At 42.9% G+C, this 18491-nt stretch overlaps 2 protein-coding genes across 2 annotated transcripts; one reads left to right on the plus strand and one right to left on the minus strand.

Annotated features, from left to right (window-relative positions):
• Nucleotides 1-649: 649 nt before the first annotated feature.
• Nucleotides 650-1609, minus strand: LOC103543401 (olfactory receptor 2C3-like). The gene has a single exon (XM_008510281.2). The coding sequence runs from the start codon at nt 1607-1609 to the stop codon at nt 650-652; it is 960 nt and encodes a 319-aa protein (XP_008508503.2).
• A 1994-nt stretch (nt 1610-3603) lies between these two features.
• On the plus strand, nt 3604-13043 carry LOC139075220 (olfactory receptor 2C3-like). The gene is made up of 2 exons (XM_070570007.1): nt 3604-3613; nt 12094-13043. The coding sequence occupies exons 1-2, from the start codon at nt 3604-3606 to the stop codon at nt 13041-13043; spliced, it is 960 nt and encodes a 319-aa protein (XP_070426108.1).
• Nucleotides 13044-18491: the final 5448 nt, after the last annotated feature.

The raw sequence follows: 18491 nt of genomic DNA on the forward strand, positions 1-18491 counted from the left end.
TGTCGCAATCCAATGTACACATCAGGATAGATGCGGAGAGGGCTGATGGCTGCTCTGAGTTTATTATGACCAGCGTTTCAATATATACATAGCTTACAGCTGTTAAACATACACAGGTGTTCTGGATGAAATAATCAGCGAATGCCAAGAATTCTTAGTGATTTCTCAAGGAGCCCTCCCTTGGCATCTGTTTTGATATTATCATGTTATTGCTGTGCTCCCATATTTTTATCTCGGAGCAGGCAAGGTCTCTTAGGCAATGGCCCCTCCTGCTCCCGATATCGATATCGTATCTCCATCTGTGCCCCCGGGCGGCCGATGCCTGTCTTAGGTTGCCTCCCCCTGGGGGTCTTACCCGTCGTCGGTTAACCGGCCTTCTCACCTCCGGGTCACAGTTTGTTGGCAAGCGTTTTCCAGTGATTATTAACCCTTCCTGTGTCAGAGGCGGCTACAATGATTATTAATAAAATAAAAACAGCAAATACTTTCTTATCATCTGGGCCTTAAAATGGTGCCAGAGCACATTCATTTCAGATTGTCACGTATCACAAAATCAAGGAATATGGAACAGAAATAACATTTCAATATCCTGCCCCAAAATCTATTTTGATACTTTAAACTTGTTCCTCCTCACTAGTGACTACCGTCTCTAAATGTGCCCCCGTGTCCCCACAAAGCCACAGCTCTTCTCTAACACAAGGCGCCTGAGTGCCTTCTTCACGTCCTTGTTCCTCAGCGTGTAAATCAGGGGGTTCAGCATCGGGGTGACCACAGTGTAGAAGAGGGCCAGGAACTTGCCCCGTTCGTGAGAGTTGCTCTTGGCCGGCTGGAGGTACATGAAGATGATGCTCCCGTAAAACAGAGCCACGACTGCCACGTGGGAAGAGCAGGTGTTGAAGGCCTTTCTGCGCCCTTCTGCTGAGCTGATCTTCAACACAGCACAGGCAATATGGCCGTATGAGACCAGGATGAGACCCAGAGGCAAGACAACAAAGATAAAGCTGGCCACATACATCTCCACCTCATTAAGGCTGGTGTCCACACAAGCCAGTTGCATAATGAGGGGCATCTCACAGAGAAAGTGGTCAATGCGATTGTTCCCACACAGCGGCAGGAGCATGGTGAGTGTAGAGCCCACCATGCTGTTGATCAGACCCCCGAGCCACGAGATGAAGGCCAAGCTGAGGCAAAGCCGTGGATGCATGATGATGGTGTACTGGAGTGGCCTGCAGATGGCAGCAAAGCGGTCATAGGACATAACTGCCAGGAGGACACACTCAGTAGCCCCCAGCCAGTGTGAGATATAAAACTGGACCACACAGCCTCCACAGCTTATGGTTTTCTGTGGTCCCCAGAGGTTGACCAGGAATTGTGGGACGATGCTTGTGGCAAGGCTAACGTCCAGGGAGGAGAGGTTGGCAAGAAAGAAGTACATCGGAGTGTGGAGGTGCACATCCACACAGGAGACCAGAATGATGGTGCCATTGCCCAAGAGAGACACCACATAAAACCCCAAGGCAAGGACGAAGAGGATAGGTTCTAATGAGGGTCGTGAAGAGAAGGCCAGGAGTACGAAGACTTCTGGAGAACTTGCATTGGCTATTTCCATGACCATATGCAGCTGGGGGTGGGACAAAAAGGCCACCTGCGGGTGAGTGGGGGGCACAGGACATGAGGCATGAAATCATTATATGAGTTAGCACATTTTCCACGTGAGTTTCTCCCCCTTGTTCTCAGCTGATTCCTTCCAGCTGCTCCGTGGATGAGGTTGCGTCACCTCCTGAAGGCCAATGTGTACTGTGTGCTAAAGGGCATGGAGCAGGCATAGCCTGGGGAAAATGGACATTCATGCAAATTCCCTGGCATTGACTTTTACTGAACTATTACTTTGGGAGCAACATCTCCAGTCAACCTAAGTGTTTAGTGCTCAGGATTTGTAGGGTAGAGGATGGCGCTTCATGTGATGGAACACTGCACAGCACTAAGATTGTGCTTCTTCTCCTCTCTGTCAATGGCCACATGGAGTCCACCTTGACATTCCTCTTTCTCTCAGATCCCATGGTCATCACAAATATTTGCTATCTCATTAGAGACATCCAGATCACATCGCTGTCCACCAGCTCTGCTCCTTCTCCTGGCCCCACGGCGCCATCATCTATCACCTGAATTATTGAACTAATATCCTGACTTGTCTCTCTACTTCTCCGTTACGTCCCTTCACGGTATTCTCAACACAGCAGCCAGGTCACATTAGACATGATATGACCATCTTACTCCACAGCTCCACACCTCAATGTCCTGGAACAAGGCTTGTAGGGCTTTCCCCCAAGACATGCACACGCTCACTTTCCCACCTCCTTCAGGGCGTTTTTTTTTTTTTTTTTTTTTTTTTTAAAGATTTTTATTTTATTTTTTTTTTCCTTTTTCTCCCCAAAGCCCCCCGGTACATAACATAGTTGTGTATTCTTCGTTGTGGGTTCCTCTAGTTGTAGCATGTGGGACGCTGCCTCAGTGTGGTCTGACGAGCAGTGCCATGTCCGCGCCCAGGATTCGAACCGACGAAACACTGGGCCGCCTGCAGCGGAGCGCGCGAACTTAACCACTCGGCCACGGGGCCAGCCCCCCTTCAGGGCGTTTTTAAAAGCCACCTTCAGTGAGCGCCCCCTCACAGTCATATATAATGTTGAGAACCCTCCAGCTGTCTTCTCCCTTTTCCCTGCTTACTTTTATTGGTAGGACTTAACACCAAGGAACACGTGTTGTTCAAAATTATCATATCTGTTTCCTGTCTCACTCACTGGAGTAGTTCCATAGAGCCATGACCTTCAGTCTACTTTGTCTACCTCTGAAAAGTTCTGGAACCTTTCTGTGCAAAAACATTAACTTTTTTCTTTCCTAGCTTTTGAAAGGAAGAATAAATTAATTATAATCAGAGTCTATGCAGGGGTGAGGAACAGAGCAGTCAACTGTCAACCCTTTTAAAGTCCCAGGGAGTAAAACTTACCTGTTTTTACAGCTGGAAGTTGACCAAGAAAACAAATAAAAACACATGTACATTCACATGTTTTAAAATACACATAGGGTTTCCATTGCGCATATGGAGGAATGAGGCTCTGAGAGCATCAGACATTTGACAAAATTTGTGCATAGACGCTGCACCGGTATGGACTTTACTGAGCCAGAACGCTGAGACAGTCGTCTGATTTGCATGTAGCAGACCTCAGAGGCACTGATGCTCTGAGAAAGCACCAGGGGATCGATGCTGGGTATCCGAATTGGGGAGCACGGAGAGATGACAGAACATGGGTGGTTCAGAATGTGGCTGTGGGAGAGGAGAAGTGAATGGGGATAGTACTGTGCAACTGAGTCATGACACACTAAAGTGACTGCCCCACACTGAGGGTCACCTCAGATGAGCTGATGAGGATATAGAAAAGGGAAAGGCTGACCTGAAGCTGCGTCATCCCCTGTGGGTACACGTGTCCCTCTGTGGAGAGATGGGAACTGTCTTACTTACACATGAAGAAAATGGATGAACGTCACCAAGAGATGGGGACCTTCAGTTCAGACATGAGGTGGTACTTTAGTAGAATTCTTGAGGAAATGAACCCATGTGATGGTCTGATCTCTTTCTAGAAATGTTCAATGCATACCCAAAGCTGCTCAGGAAATGTACTGGAGCTACACCCAAGACAGCCAGATTCTTAGAACAAAATAACATTCTCGGCAAAGGAAGAGGTTTGCTCATTCACAGAGATTCACCAAATCTGTCACAGTGAAAATCAGATTATTGAAATGGATCAGTGCTCATCAACCTGAACTGAAATTACCAGAAACACTGGGATCCCAGTTTACTTAAATACCACGAAAAACAACCAACCAAGGACATCACTTACTGATTTCGAGCTAGCAGCAGCATCTCCCTGTCTGCAGGGGAAAATGTTATACACTGGGAACCATTTCATTTCAAGGATTGATGCAATCCATGAATGCGGTGCATGTGGCATTAAAAAGTAGGAGAGTAGCCATGGGATACGGGAAGCCCTAGAATTATTGGAGATCATCAACTCATCAGCGCCCACCTGTTAGATTCTGTTCAAATGCATGTCTGAAGGACACGTTCTCTAGTTTAAAATCAGAATAGGTTTAAATTAGGAAGAAGCACTTGCTTTTTCCTAAGAAAACTGTTAGCAGAAGGAGTGAGGCCAGCTCACAGTGTTTCCAGAATGAGAATATATGCCGACCTCAAAGGACCAGTGAGTCAAACAACCCTTACAGCCCCAAGACATTCATCTTATCCCCTGGAGCCTTCAGAAGGGACCCTGAGGGTGATGATGTATCAGGAGAGTGAAACTGGGGGAAAACAAGCTTTTGGGACTTCTTTCCCTATTGAATAATTAGAATTTCATTATAATTTTCCTACACACAGAATTGATCCTTCTCATGAATAAGACCTTTTAGGAGATTTTTATGATGCTGCCAAATATTGTTTACAGAAGTAAAGAATCAGGTCTCTCTATGCAAAGACTTATCATGTGATGGAGGAGAGAGTCTGAAATATTTGCTCACTACAATAATTTTGGGACATGCTGTTAGAGGGTTTTTTGGAATCCAATCATTTTATTACTGGTGTACAACACAGTGATGAGCTAACATTTTCCTGAATAGAATGAGTTTACTTTTATTGTGGTAAAATACACATAATATACAAGTTTAGCATCATAACCATTTTAAGTGGTTATGTTGAAATCTCTGGAATTAAGTACATTCACAAAATAATGTAATCATCCACGGTATCTGGCTCCAGAAATTTTTCATCACCCCAAATAGAAACCCAGTACCCGTTAAGCATCAAAGATACTTAATGCGTGCCTGTTGGCTTGAACCATATTTTCTTTGAACCAACAATTGTGGGACCTTTCACAAAACTGTGTGAATCTTTCACACCTCTGCGTATAGCCCTCTACTCTCTTGATGTGAATTTGCTTTGGGAGGGTGGAGAAAACAGAATTCCAAATGCCCATTGCAGTCATTATGTTCCTTTTTTCTCACTCAATCAGCAGGTATTTACTTACTACCTCCCACGTGCCACACACAAGGTTAGGACAGTAGGGACACAAGTATGAAACACAAAGAAAAGTGCGACCTGACAATGATGCTGTGCTGTAGGATGAAGTGGGCACCCTGCACTTGACCCCTGAGGCTCAGTTTCCTGCAAGAGGCGATGGCCGCTGTGAGTCTTGAAAGGTGAACAAGTCAGGAAGGAAAAGAACTGAAATAAGGTGCTGCAAGTAAACACAGAAGCTTGTGCTGAGGCAGGGAGACGAGGGGAAGCATTTGGAGCTCAGCGGGGGGTGTGCTTGGATGTCCTAAGGGAGTGGTGGTGGGTAAATAGGGAGCTGTGGGCAGGAGCCAGGCCTTGAAGCATCCTCCCCTAGACTGAACTTGGATTTTATTTTGCCCAACATGGAGAGGAAATGAAGTTATTTAGGAAAGAGTATGAAACCAATGGGGTGATTTTAGGCAGAACATTTGCTGCAATTGAAGCAACCCAAGTGCCCATTAATGGCTGAATGGATAAAGATGTTTTACATATACACAATGGAATGCTACTCAGCCATAAAAACGACAAAATCTTGCCATTTGCAACAACATGGATGGCCCTTGACAGTATTATGCTAAGCAAAATAAGTCAGATAGAGAAGGACAGATACTGTATGATTTTACTCATGTGTGGAAGATAAACACATAGACACAGAGAATAGATTGGTGGTTACCAGAGGAGAGAGGGGTGGGGGGAGGGCAAAAGGGGTAAAGGGGACATATGTGTGGTGATGAATAAAAACTAAACTATTGGTGATGAACATGATGTATACAGAAGTTGAAATATAATAATGTACACCTGAAATTTACACGACGATACAAGCCACTATGACCTCAATAAAATAATCTTTAAGAATAAAAGTAAAAAATAAAGAATGTCTTAGAAAAGAGAAGAAAAAGCACTTTGATAATCCAAGTGAGAAGTTAGGAGAATTTAATGAAGGAAATGAGGTGTGGATGCCGCTGAGGAGCTGGACCGGGGGATGTCAGAGGCAGAGAATTCTCAGGATTTGGGATTTGACGGGAAGTGAGAAACCAGTAACAGAGAGTAATCTAGACTTACTCCCTGGTGCCTGGTTTACTTTTCTGGATGTAGAGGGAGCATGTTGGCCCTGATGGCTGAAGAGTTCCATTTTAATTACATGAAATGGCAATTAGCATAGTTTTCTCCCAAAGCAGGAGGAAGGATCTCAAGAATCATTATTTTAAGACTAAGGGAACAAATCCCATGAAAATAAGGATCTCAGATTCAGCATGCCCTCTGAGCCAGGAGCCCCCAGCGCAGAAGGACTCATTAAGCCTTTGCTGAAGACGCCAGGCTGTAATTGGGTCATTAAAAAGTTTGGTGTGCTGATGTCTGGGTTGGGCCCCTGAGGTGACAATGTCTTTCGAGGTTTCTTTGTCATCTCTACCGGAATGAGCTCCAAGGCCTGGGTGGAGATGCTGACAGCCCCAGGGAGAGATGTGTACGAGTCAGTGTGTTGGAAGTCCCATTGCCCTGTGCAGACATGGGGACAGTGTTCTCCCTTGGGTCCTGCCTCATCTTTCTGACTTAATTCTGTCTCAGAGCCAGAACACCCATAAGAGGGTCAAAAGTTCCACAGCTGATGAATTGTCAGTAAACTGTCCAGTTTAAACTGAGTTTTTAAAAAATTACTCAGGTTGCTTGAGTTGATCATGCCACTCCTTTATTTTGTCACTGGAGTTATAATTACCCATAACAGTTGAAGCACTGTTTGCCCGGCCCACTCAGCCAAAGGAAATAGGAGGATTAAGATGGTTTACGTTAACAAACGTTTCTCTGAAATATCCAGTCATGAATCTTCTAGGCCATTATTCCTGCTTTCTATATTCTAATGATCTTTGAAACACTATATTCCAGACAGAAGAATGAATCTAGAACTTGAGTAACTTTCCACCAGACAGCTTTTCAAATAATAGGAAAAGAGTCCCTAGGTATTTAAGAAAATCCTTTCTTCAGATTGTTTTAAACTGTACTTTTTAGTTTGTCATAAGGTAAAACTGTAAATTCTCTGGTGAACAGTTCTATGAATTTTCTCTGTGTACAGATTTAGGCAACTGTCCTCAAGATGAGGGTGTGGGACAGCTACGTGACCCTCCAAAACGCCTCGTCTCATCCCGTTATTGACACATCTCCCCTCCTCTGCTCCCTGGCAACCGCTACCTGTCAGCATCCCCATGTTTTTGTCCTTTTGAGTTTGGAACATCCACCAATGAAACCGTGAGGCACCGTGTTGGTAAGACGGCCTCCTTTCAGTGAGCAGGAGGCCTTGGAGAGTCCCCCGGATCGCTGGGTCAGGAGCGCATTCCTATGTTTGCTGAGCAGAATCCAGTGGGGGTGACATGGGTTTGCTTATCCATCCACGGCTGAGGGTGTTTGGCTGTTTTCAGGGTCGGGCAGTTGCACATAGAGCTGCTGTAAACATTGGGTACAGGTTTCCAAGGGAACCTAAGATTTCGTCTCCCTGGGTTAACACTCAGACATGGGACTCAGGGTCACAGAGTAAGTGTTTGTTTATAAGAAAACGCAAGACCGTCTTCCAGAGCGGTGGGCCACTCTGCATTCCCACGAGCACTGAGAGGTCCCGTTGCTTGGCAGCTTCATCAGCACTTGATAATGTGGCTATTTCATTGTAGTTACGCTAATAGGTGAGCAATAGCCTTTCGCCATGGTTTTAATTTTCCTAATGTCTAATCATGGCGAACATCCTTTCACATCCTTATTTTTCACCAATTTATCCTTTTCATTATAATCTCTTGCTTAAGTTTTGCCCATTTTTAAATTGGATTATTTGTTTTCTTCCCGAAGAGTTTTGAGTGTTCCTTAACAATTATGGAAAGAAGTCACTTGATGGATATATGATTTGCAAATATTTTATCCCAGCATCTAACTTGGCTTTTCATCCTTTTAGCAGTATCTTTCTGAAAGCAAAAGTTTTAATTTGTATCAAACCTAATTTGTTAATTTTCCTCTTATGCATTTGACTTTTGATGTCATGGTTAAGTACTCTGCCTAACTCCAGGCCAAAAAGATGTTCCCTTTTGTTTTCTACTAAGCAATTTATGATTTTACATTTGTATCTGTAATCTGCACTGAATTTTTGTAGAAGATGTGAAGTTTAGTTGGATGATCATAATTTTTGCATATGGATGTCTAATTCCAAGGATTTGTTGAAAATGCTTGTTGAATTGCTTTTGTGCCTTTGTCAAAAATCGAGCGGCTACACTTATTTGGTTCCATTTCTGACTCCTGTTCTGTTCCTTTCTAATACCATGTCATCCTGTCATTTTAGCTTGATGGCAAATCTTAAAATCAGGGACTGTGATTCCTTCAACTTTAATCCTGCTTTTAAACTTTGCTCTAAATTTTTTTTTCATCTCATATAAATCAGAATTAACTTGTCTGTATCACCAAAAATGTGGCTGAGATTTTTACTGGATTTGCATTAAATCAATGATTGTATTTGGTTTGAATCAGCATCTTTCCCATGTTGAGTCTTCAAATTCACACAAATATATGCGCATTATTTTGCGGATGTACTTAATTCTAGTGATTTGTATAGTTCAAAATTGTTATGATGGTAAATTTATATGTTATGTGTATTTTACCACAATAGAAATAAACTCAGTCTATCAAGGAAAATGTTAGTTCATCACTGTGGTGTATGCCAATAATAAAATGATTGGTTTTCAAAAAAGCTTATAACAGCATGTACCAAAATTATTGTAATGCGCAAGTATTTCAGACTCTCTCCTCCATCACATGATAAATCTTTGCATAGAGAGACCTGATTCTTAACCCTGTAAACAATATTTAATTGCACAAAAAACTAAAATGAGATTTCATTTATAAGAAGAATCAATTCTGTGTGTACAGAAACAATGAAATCGTAATTATTCATTAGGGAAAAAATCCCAAAAGCTTCTTTCCCTCCAGTTTCACTCTCCTGATGCATCATCACCCTCAGGGTCCCTCCTGAAGGCTCCAGGGGATAAGATGAATGTCTTGGGGCTGTAAGGGTTGTTTGACTCACTGGTCCTTTGAGGTCGGCATATATTCTCATTCTGGAAACACTGTGAGCTGGCCTCACTCCTTCTGCTAACAGTTTTCTTCGGAAAAAGCAAGTGCTGCTTCCTAATTTAAACCTCCTGCTTTTAAACTTGAGAATGTGTCCTTCAGACATGCGTTTAAACAGGATCTAGCAGGTGGGCACTGATGACTTGGTGATCGCCAATATTTTTAGTGCTTTCCAAATCCCGTGTCTACTCTCCTACTTTTTAATGCCACGTGCATTGCATTCATGGATTGCATCAATCCTTGAAATGAAATGGTGCCCAACATACAACATTTTCCCCTGCCGACAGGGAGATGATGCTGCTAGCTTGCCATCAGTAAGTGACATTCTTGGTTTATTTGTTTTTCGTGGTATTTAAGTAAACTGGGATCCCAGTGTTTCTGGTAATTCCAGTTCAGGTTGATGAGCACTGATCCATTTCAATAATCTGATTTTCACTGTGACAGATTTGGTGAATCGCAGTGTATGAGCAAACCTCTTCCTTTACTGAGAATGTTATTTTGTTCTAAGAATCTGGTTGTCTTGAGTGTAGTACATTTCCTGAGCAGCTCTGGGACTTTGGGTAAATCACTGACCATTTCTAGAAAGAGATCAGACCATCACAAAGGGTTCATTCCCTCAAGAACTCAAGAATTCTACTAAAGTACCACCTCATGTCTGAACTGATGGTTCTCATCTCTTGGTGACGTGCATGTGTTTTCTTCATGTGTGAGTAACACAGTTCCCATCTCTCCACAGAGGGGACACATGTACCCACAGGGGACAATGCAGCTTCCGGTCAGCCTTTCCCTTTTCTACATCCTCATCAGCTCATCTGAGTTGACCCTCAGTGTGGGGCAGTCACTGCAGTGTGTCATGACTCAGTTGCACAGAACTATCCCCGTTCACTTCTCCTCTCCCACAGCCACGTTCTGAACCACCCATGTTCTGTCATCTCTCGATGCTCCCCAATTTGGATACCCAGCATCCATCCCCTGTGCTTTCTCAGAGCATCAGTGCCTTTGTGGTCGGCTACATGCAAATCAGACGACTGTCTCAGCATTCTGGCTCAGTAAAGCCACTACCGGTACAACTTCTGTGCATGAATTTTGTCAAATGTCTGATGCTCTTGGAGCCCCATTCCTACATATGCATAATGGAAACTCTACATGTATTTTAAAACACTGCGAATGTACATGTATTCAAGTTTGTTTTGTCTGATGAACTTCCAGCTGTAGAAACGGGTAAGTTTCACTCCCTGGGATTTTAAAAGGGTTCACAGTTGACTTTATAGCTGCTCTGCTCCTCACCCCTGCATAGACTCTGATTATAATGAATCTATCCTTCCTTTTAAAAGACAGAGAAGAAAAAAATTAATGTTTTTCACAGAAAGGCTCCAGAACTTTTCAGGAACGTCTGAAGCAGACTGAGATTGTGCATTTTCCTCTACGGGAGCTTCTGGCTTCACTCCCGGTCCTGCTGGGTCACAGTTGCTTTCTTCCACCTGTACAGGAGAAGGGGATAGTCTGGTCACCTATGCAGGACTCTGACGGTTCCGAGAGTTCTTTCCTGATGACACACTGCGAGATCGCCCTGCGTGTCCCTCAGAAAGGCCTTCATATTACTCTAGTCCTCACTCCCCCGGGACCACATAACATTATACAAATTTCAGGTGTACATCATTATATTTCCATTCCTCTGTAGATAAATCATGCTCACCACCCAAAGACTAATTACAATCCATCACCACACACATGCGCCTAATCATGCCTTTCACCTCCCCCCTCCCCTCTTCCCCTCTGGTAAGCACCAGTCCAATCTCTGTCTCTATCACAAACTATTCTAATGATCTGTTTCACAATGTGCTCGTTCAATGATATCGATGAAGGACTTTCTGTGTATCCAGCACTGGGCTGGGTGCTGGGGACCAGAGGTGGACAAAGTAGACTGAAGGCCATAGCTCCATGGAACTTCTACTCCAGTGGGTGAGACAGGAAACAGACACGATAAATTAGAACAGCACGTGTGTTCTTTGGAGATAAGTTCTATGAATACCCGTAAAGCTTGGAAAGGGGAGGAGGGAGCTAGAGGGTTCTCAAGATTACATGACACCGTGAGGGAGGGCTCACTGAAAGTTGGCTTTTATAAATGCCCTGAAGGAGGTGGGAAAGTGAGCATGTGCATGTCTTGGGGGAAAGCCCTGCAAGCCTTGTTCCAGGACATAGGGGTGTGGAGCTGTGGAGCAAGATGGTCACATCATGTCTAATGTGACCTGGCTGCTGTGTTGAGAATACCGTGAAGGGATGTAACAGGGATGCAGGGAGACGAGTTAGGATATTAGCTCAATAATTCGGGTGATAGATGATGGTGCCATGGGCCAGGGGGAGGAGCAGAGCTGGTGAGCAGTGATGCGATCTGGACGTATGTAATGAGAAAGTAACAATTTGTGATGACCGTGGGATCTGAGAGAAAGAGGAATACCAAGGTGGTGTTCACGTGGCCATTGACTGAGAGGAAAAGAAGCACAATCTCAATGCTGTGCAGTGTTTCATCATATGAAGAGCCATCTTCTACCCAACAAATCCTCAGCACTAAACACCTAGGTTGACTGCAGATGTTGCTCCCAAAGTAATAGTTCAGTAACAATCGATGCCAGGGATTTTGCATGAATGTCCATTTTCCCCAGGCTACGCATGCTCCCTGCCCTTTAGCAACAGTACACATTGGCCTTCAGGAGGTGCCGCAACATCACTCATGAAGCAGCTGGGAGGATGCATTCGAGAACACTGGGCACAAATTCACTTGGAAAATGTGCTAACTCAAATAATCACTTGATTCTTCTTATTCTGTGCCCCCACTCACCCATAGGTGGTCTTTTTGTCCCACCCCCGACTGCATATGGTCATGGAAATAGCCAATGCAAGTTCTCCAGAAGTCTTCGTACTCCTGGCCTTCTCTTCACAACCCTTGCTAGAACCTATCCTCTTCGTCCTTGTCTTGGGGTTTTATGTGGTGTCTCTCTTGGGCAATGGCACCATCATTCTGGTCTCCTGTCTGGATGTGCACCTCCACACTCCGATGTACTTCTTTCTTGCCAATCTCTCCTTCCTGGACATTGGCTTCACCACAAGCATCATCCCACAACTCCTGGTCAACCTCTGGGGACCACAGAAAACCATAAGCTATGGAGGCTGCGTGGTCCAGTTCTATATCTCACACTGGCTGGGGGCTACTGAGTGTGTCCTCCTGGCAGTTATGTCCTATGACCGCTATGCTGCCATCTGCAGGCCACTCCAGTACACCATCATCATGCATCCACAGCTTAGCCTCAGCCTGGCCCTCACCTCATGGCTCGGGGGTTTGACCACCAGCATGGTGGCCTCCACGCTCACCATGCTCCTGCCGCTGTGTGGGAACAATCGCATTGACCACTTTCTCTGTGAGATGCCCCTCATTATACAACTGGCTTGTGTGGACACCAGCTTCAATGAGATGGAGATGTATGTGGCCTGCTTTATCTTTGCTGTCTTGCCTCTGGGTCTCATCCTGGTCTCATATGGCCATATTGCCTGTGCTGTGTTGAAGATCAGGTCAGCAGAAGGGCGGAGAAAGGCCTTCAACACCTGCTCTTCCCACGTGGCAGTCGTGGCTCTGTTTTACGGGAGCATCATCTTCATGTACCTCCAGCCGGCCAAGAGCAACTCTCACGAACGGGGCAAGTTCCTGGCCCTCTTCTACACTGTGGTCACCCCGATGCTGAACCCCCTGATTTACACGCTGAGGAACAAGGACGTGAAGAAGGCATTCAGGCGCCTTGTGTTAGAGAAGAGCTGTGGCTTTGTGGGGACACGGGGGCACATTTAGAGACCGTAGTCACTAGTGAGGAGGAACAAGTTTAAAGTATCAAAATAGATTTTGGGGCAGGATATTGAAATGTTATTTCTGTTCCATATTCCTTGATTTTATGATACGTGACAATCTGAAAAGAATGTGCTCTGGCACCATTTTAAGGCCCAGATGATAAGAAAGTATTTGCTGTTTTTATTTTATTAATAATCATAGCCTTGTTTTAGTTGTTTATATTGTTTTATATGTAATATATACGTTGTCATATTGTTAATTGTTTATATAGTTATATATGTAAATTGTTACATAATTTTGCTGACTGTTTGTAGTAATGTCTGTCATTGAAGGTGACTGTGAGAAGTCCTTTACATTTTAGTCCAATATTTGTAATGGCTCAGTGAAGTAGATATTATTAACCTCACAAAGATTAGGTAATTACAAACCTATTAAGGTTTTATGTTGAATTTAAGTCTCGACCTATCTATCCATCCACATGCTTGCTATTTTGCCTTTAACCCCTTGTGATGTAATAAGAAACATATCTTTTACCTTTGTGCCTGCTTCCTGGCACAGAGCTTCTAGGACCCTTGGAGTTTCCTCAGTGACATGGGGGAGAGGAGCTTCTTTTGTCATTCATAACAAGCCCATTTCAACCCTACCTGATTTATGCAATGAGGTGACTCCAGGTGGGGCCCCTGGATGGCTTCAGGATGGGGACCGGTGGCCAGGGGATCCAACCATGTGATCAGAGGGTTGGAACTTTCAGCCCCACCCCAGACCTTCAGGGAGGGAGAGGGGCTGAAGGTTGAGTTCATTCACCCATGGCCAGTGATTTAGTTGTTCATGTCTAAGAATGGAACCTCCATAAAACCCCTAAATGATGGGGTTTGGAGAGCCTCCTTATTGGGTGGGTGTCACACCCCAGACCCCACAGGGACAGAAGCTCCTACACTAGGGACCGTTCCAGACCTCGCCTCATGTACCTCTTCATCTGACTGTTCATGTGTATCCTTTACAATAAACCAGTAAACTTAAGTGTTTTCCTGGGTTCTGTGATACATTCTAGCAAATCACGGAAGCTGAGGGAGGGGTCATGGGGACCCCTGATTTAGAGCCAGTTGGTCATAAGTCTGGGTGGCAACCTGGGACTCAGGACTGCCCTCTGAACTGAGGGCTGCTGTGGGATTGAGCCCTTGGACCTGTGGGGTCTGTGCTGACTCTGGGGGTTAGTGTGAGAGGCACGAATGCGTATCTATGGTAGGTCTCCACATCGGCTTTCTTCCTTTATTTGTTCCATCAGCGTTTTTCATTTTTAGCATAGATCCCTTATATTTATTTATTTTATATTCATTTCATTTTTTGGCTAATCTGCCATTTTTTAAAAAGTTTTCATTGCAAACATGTAGAAGTATGATCTATTTTCACGTGTTGACGTTGTAGACTTTGGGCTGCTTTAGGTCACTTAATAGTTCTCTGAATTCTTTTTGTAGATTCTTTGGGATTTTCTACGAGGATAATCATGTTGTTTATGAGTAGGTTCAGTTGTATTTTTTTGCTTTCAATTCATGTGCCATTTATTTATTTTTGCCTTATTTGCCCTGGCTAGGACTTCCAGTAAGACGCTGAATTGGATGATAAGAGTGGACATCTTGTCCTCATTTCTGATCACAGAGAGAAACCATTCAGTGTTGAGTACGATGTTAGCTGGTGGCTTTTCCAAGATGCTGTTTATCAAGGTGAGCAAGTTCCTTTCTCTTCCTAGTCTACCGAATGTGCGTGTCATGAAGGGCGCTGGATTGAGCCAAATGCTTTTTCCGCATCTATTGGGTTGACCATGTTGTCATTCATCCCATACTTGGGCATATGGCATTCATTGGTTTTCAGATGTTAAAGGAGCCTTGCTGTCCAGAGGTATGTCCCACTTGGTCATGGTGTGTAATCCTTTCATCTGTTGCTGGATATGACTTGCTCCTATTCTGCTGAGGATTTTGAATCTGTATTAGTGAGGGATATTTGCTTGTCCTTTTCCTTTCTGTTCTGTCTCTGGTTTTTATATCAGGCTAATCCTGATCTCATAATTTGACTTGCAATTGTATTCATTCTTCTACTGCTTTCCACAAAAAACTGTGTGAAATTGGTATTACTTCTTTAAACATTTGGTGGAATTTGTCAGTCAACTCTGCTAGGCTGGCAGGTTTTATTGGAAAGTTTTTAACTAAGAATTGAGTTTTGCTAATATTAATAGGAAAATTCAGGTATGTATTTCATCTTGCGTAAGTTTTAATAGTTTGTGGGTTTTGAGAAATTGGCCCATGCATCTGTTAGAATTGATGTGTGTAGTGCAGTTATTTTTAGTAATGTCTTTTTATCTTTTTAAGATATTTGTGATCTGAACTGATACCTTCACTTTTCATTCCTGATAGTGAGAATTTCAGTCTTCTGTCTTCTTTTCATTGTCAATCTTACTAGATGTTTATCAGTTTTACTGACAACCAGCTCTTCTCTATAATTTTCTATAGATTTTCTTCTATTTTTTCTCTAGTCAAATTTACTGATTTCTGCTCTTACATGTCTTATTTCTTTTGCTTGCTCCATTGTTTGCAGAACTGCATATTTTTCTGATTTCCTAATGGGGTAGTTTATATTGTTAATTTGGGATTTCTTTTCTATTTTAATAGGTTTTATATATGTATATGTGTGTATATATATATATATATACTTTCAAATGTGCATATATATTTCCTCTAAACCCTGCTTTATCTGCATCCCATGAATTTTAACATATTGTATTTTCATTTTTGTTTAATTCAAAATATTTTCTGATTTCTCTTTAAACCTTATTTCTGATCTTTGGATTATTACAAAATGTGATCTTTGCATTATTACAAAATGCGTCATTTAATTTATAAGTGTTTGAATAATATTTTTTCATTATCTTTCTTTTATTGATTCCTAGTTGGATTCCATCATTCTTGTAGAACATACTTGGTATGATTTCAAGTACTTTAACCTTGTTCCGTTTGTTTACTATCTGTCCTAGGTCTATTATTGTGAATGTTGCACATGTACCGGAAAGGAATGTGTATTGTGCTTTCATTGGGTGAAATTCCAAAAACAGCAGTTAGATCCAGGTGCTTGACAACGTTCAGTTCTTTTCTACCCTGTCAATTTTCTCTAGACCGCTTACTACAGAGTAAGAGAAGAGAGTTAAATTCTCCAATTGTAACTGTGGAATTATCTGTTTCTCCTTTCTGTCCCCCAATTTTTGCTTTATGTTTTTTGAAGCTCTGTTGATGGGTGCCTTGTTGTTCTTCCTTCTTTCCTGATATCTCAAGTTTTCTTCTGCTATCAGTTCTGTTCTGTCTGAAGAACTTCCTTTAGCAGTTCTCATACAGCAGGCTTACTGTCAATGAATCATCTTAATTTCTTTCATCTGAGAATGTTTTATTTCACCTCTGCCCCTAAAGATTATTTCTGCTGGGTTTAGAAATTTGTTTTGAATTTCTTTCTTTCAACGTGCTAAAAATTTTGTGTCACTTTCTTCTGTCCTCTGTGGCTCTAATGAGAAATCCAGTTACTTGAATGGTTGTTCCCCTGTAGGCACTGTGTCACTCTTCTTTAGTTGTTTTCCAGTTCTTTCTCTTTGTCTTCAGCTTTCAGCAGTTTGATCTTGATTTGTCTGGGTATGGGTTTCTTTGGGTTTTCCTGTTTCAGTTTCATTAAGCTTCTCGAATCTATATGTCTTTTGTCACGTTGAGTAAGTTTGGGGCCCTTATTTCTTATATATGTTTTTCAGCACTATGCTTTTTCCCTTGTCTTTCTAGGATTCCAGTGGCATGAATGTTAGACTTTCTATATTGTGCCAAAGGTCTTTGAGGCTCTGTTCATATTTCCTTCATTTTTCTCTCCTTTTCAAATAATTTTTAGTGGACACATGTTCATCTTTACTGATGCCTTCCTTTGTCATTTCCCTTCTGCTTTTGAGCCTATGCAGTTCGATATTTCTTTTGGATATTATATATTTTACTTCTAAAATTTACATTTGGTTCCCCTTTAGGTGTCTTTTTTTTAATGGATCTTTCCATGTTTCCATTTATTTCAATTGCTTGTTGGCACACACTTATTATTAGGTGCCTTAAATTTTCATCAGATCATTCCATCATACCATCTTGGCACTGGCATCTATCCAGTGTCTTTTACCCATGCAAATCGATATTTCTGTGCTTCTTCAAACATCAAGCAATTCTTGAATGTATCCAGGACATTATGGGTATCATGTCATGAGTCTCTAGGGTTGCAAGTTCCAACCTAGCTCCCATGGGCTGTGCCTCCAACGTCAGTTCAGTTTTCGTAAGCTTTGCAGTGCTATTTGGATCTATCCATGTGTGTGGTACCCAGTGGCCATTCTGGGATCTGGACTGAGTTCTGTCTGGTAGGTCAGTTTTCAAAGTCTGTAGTAAGGTAATTACACCAGATTCACGTATTCGCTGGCTGGGAGTGACTCCAAGAGTTATAAACAAGTTTATGGAGCTTTCCTCAGTTCTTCCCTCTCTGTCACCTGCTTTGTACTTTCCACGTTTTGGAGTGGTCCCCATGCATTTTGGTCTTCTGGCCAGAAATCTGTCACTTTAGCTATCACACTCTGCTGTCCACTTCTGTAATTGCACCTACGTCTCAGAAGATTGGAAGGAAAAGGTAACGTGGTAAGCTCATCTCCTGAGTGTTGTTTTTTTTTCATTCTGGTTGTCACCAACCTGCCTGCCACTATTTACATTGCAGAGTCTTCATGAACCTCCTCTGGGCTTTCCATCCTGATTTTATAGTTGCGTTCAGTGAAAACCACAGACTAGAGTGTGCTCACTCCATCTTACCCAGGACCAGAACTTTTCCTTCAGATTCTGAGGTTAAGCATTAATTCAGCCTTGTTGAATGAACAGAACTCATGGATTAGATATAAGCATTCTTGGTGTCTTATAAAATCATATTTTGCCACTGTTGGCTTCTGGATATGAGTGTGGAACGATTATTTGTTACACACGCTGAGCTCCTTCTATTTCTCCATCTGGTTTAATAAATAGCGGAAAAAACCAGACACTGACATGCCTCCGGACTGTTGTCATTGAGAGAGGGACTGGAAAGTAAAAATGTGGGTTATTGATAACATAAATGTGCCCCAGGGGGGCTTCCATTTTAGCACCAGTAGATGGAGGCCTTTCTCTTTAACAGGATGAGTAAATTTGCTCAGGAAACATCACCTGCTAGACCGTGCTCCAAAGTGGTTGTCCTTCACTAGTTTTAGATCTTCAGGGACATTATGGAACCCACGTCGTCACTCTACAAATGAGCTAGAGGTATAGAAATGTTGAGAGATGTATCCAAGTTCACATTTCTGTTAGAGTCCGGAGTAGAATCCAGACCTCTGGGTGCCTGGTCTTGCTGCCTTTCCAGTGAAGACATTGTTGACTC

This window comes from Equus przewalskii, chromosome 13, assembly GCF_037783145.1.
Source record: "Equus przewalskii isolate Varuska chromosome 13, EquPr2, whole genome shotgun sequence".
Classification (NCBI taxonomy): Eukaryota; Metazoa; Chordata; class Mammalia; order Perissodactyla; family Equidae; genus Equus; species Equus przewalskii.

What these genes read in the sequence shown, in the direction of transcription:
- LOC103543401 (XM_008510281.2), bottom strand. Translation starts at nt 1,609, where the DNA reads ATGGAAATAGCCAATGCAAGTTCTCCAGAAGTCTTCGTACTCCTGGCC.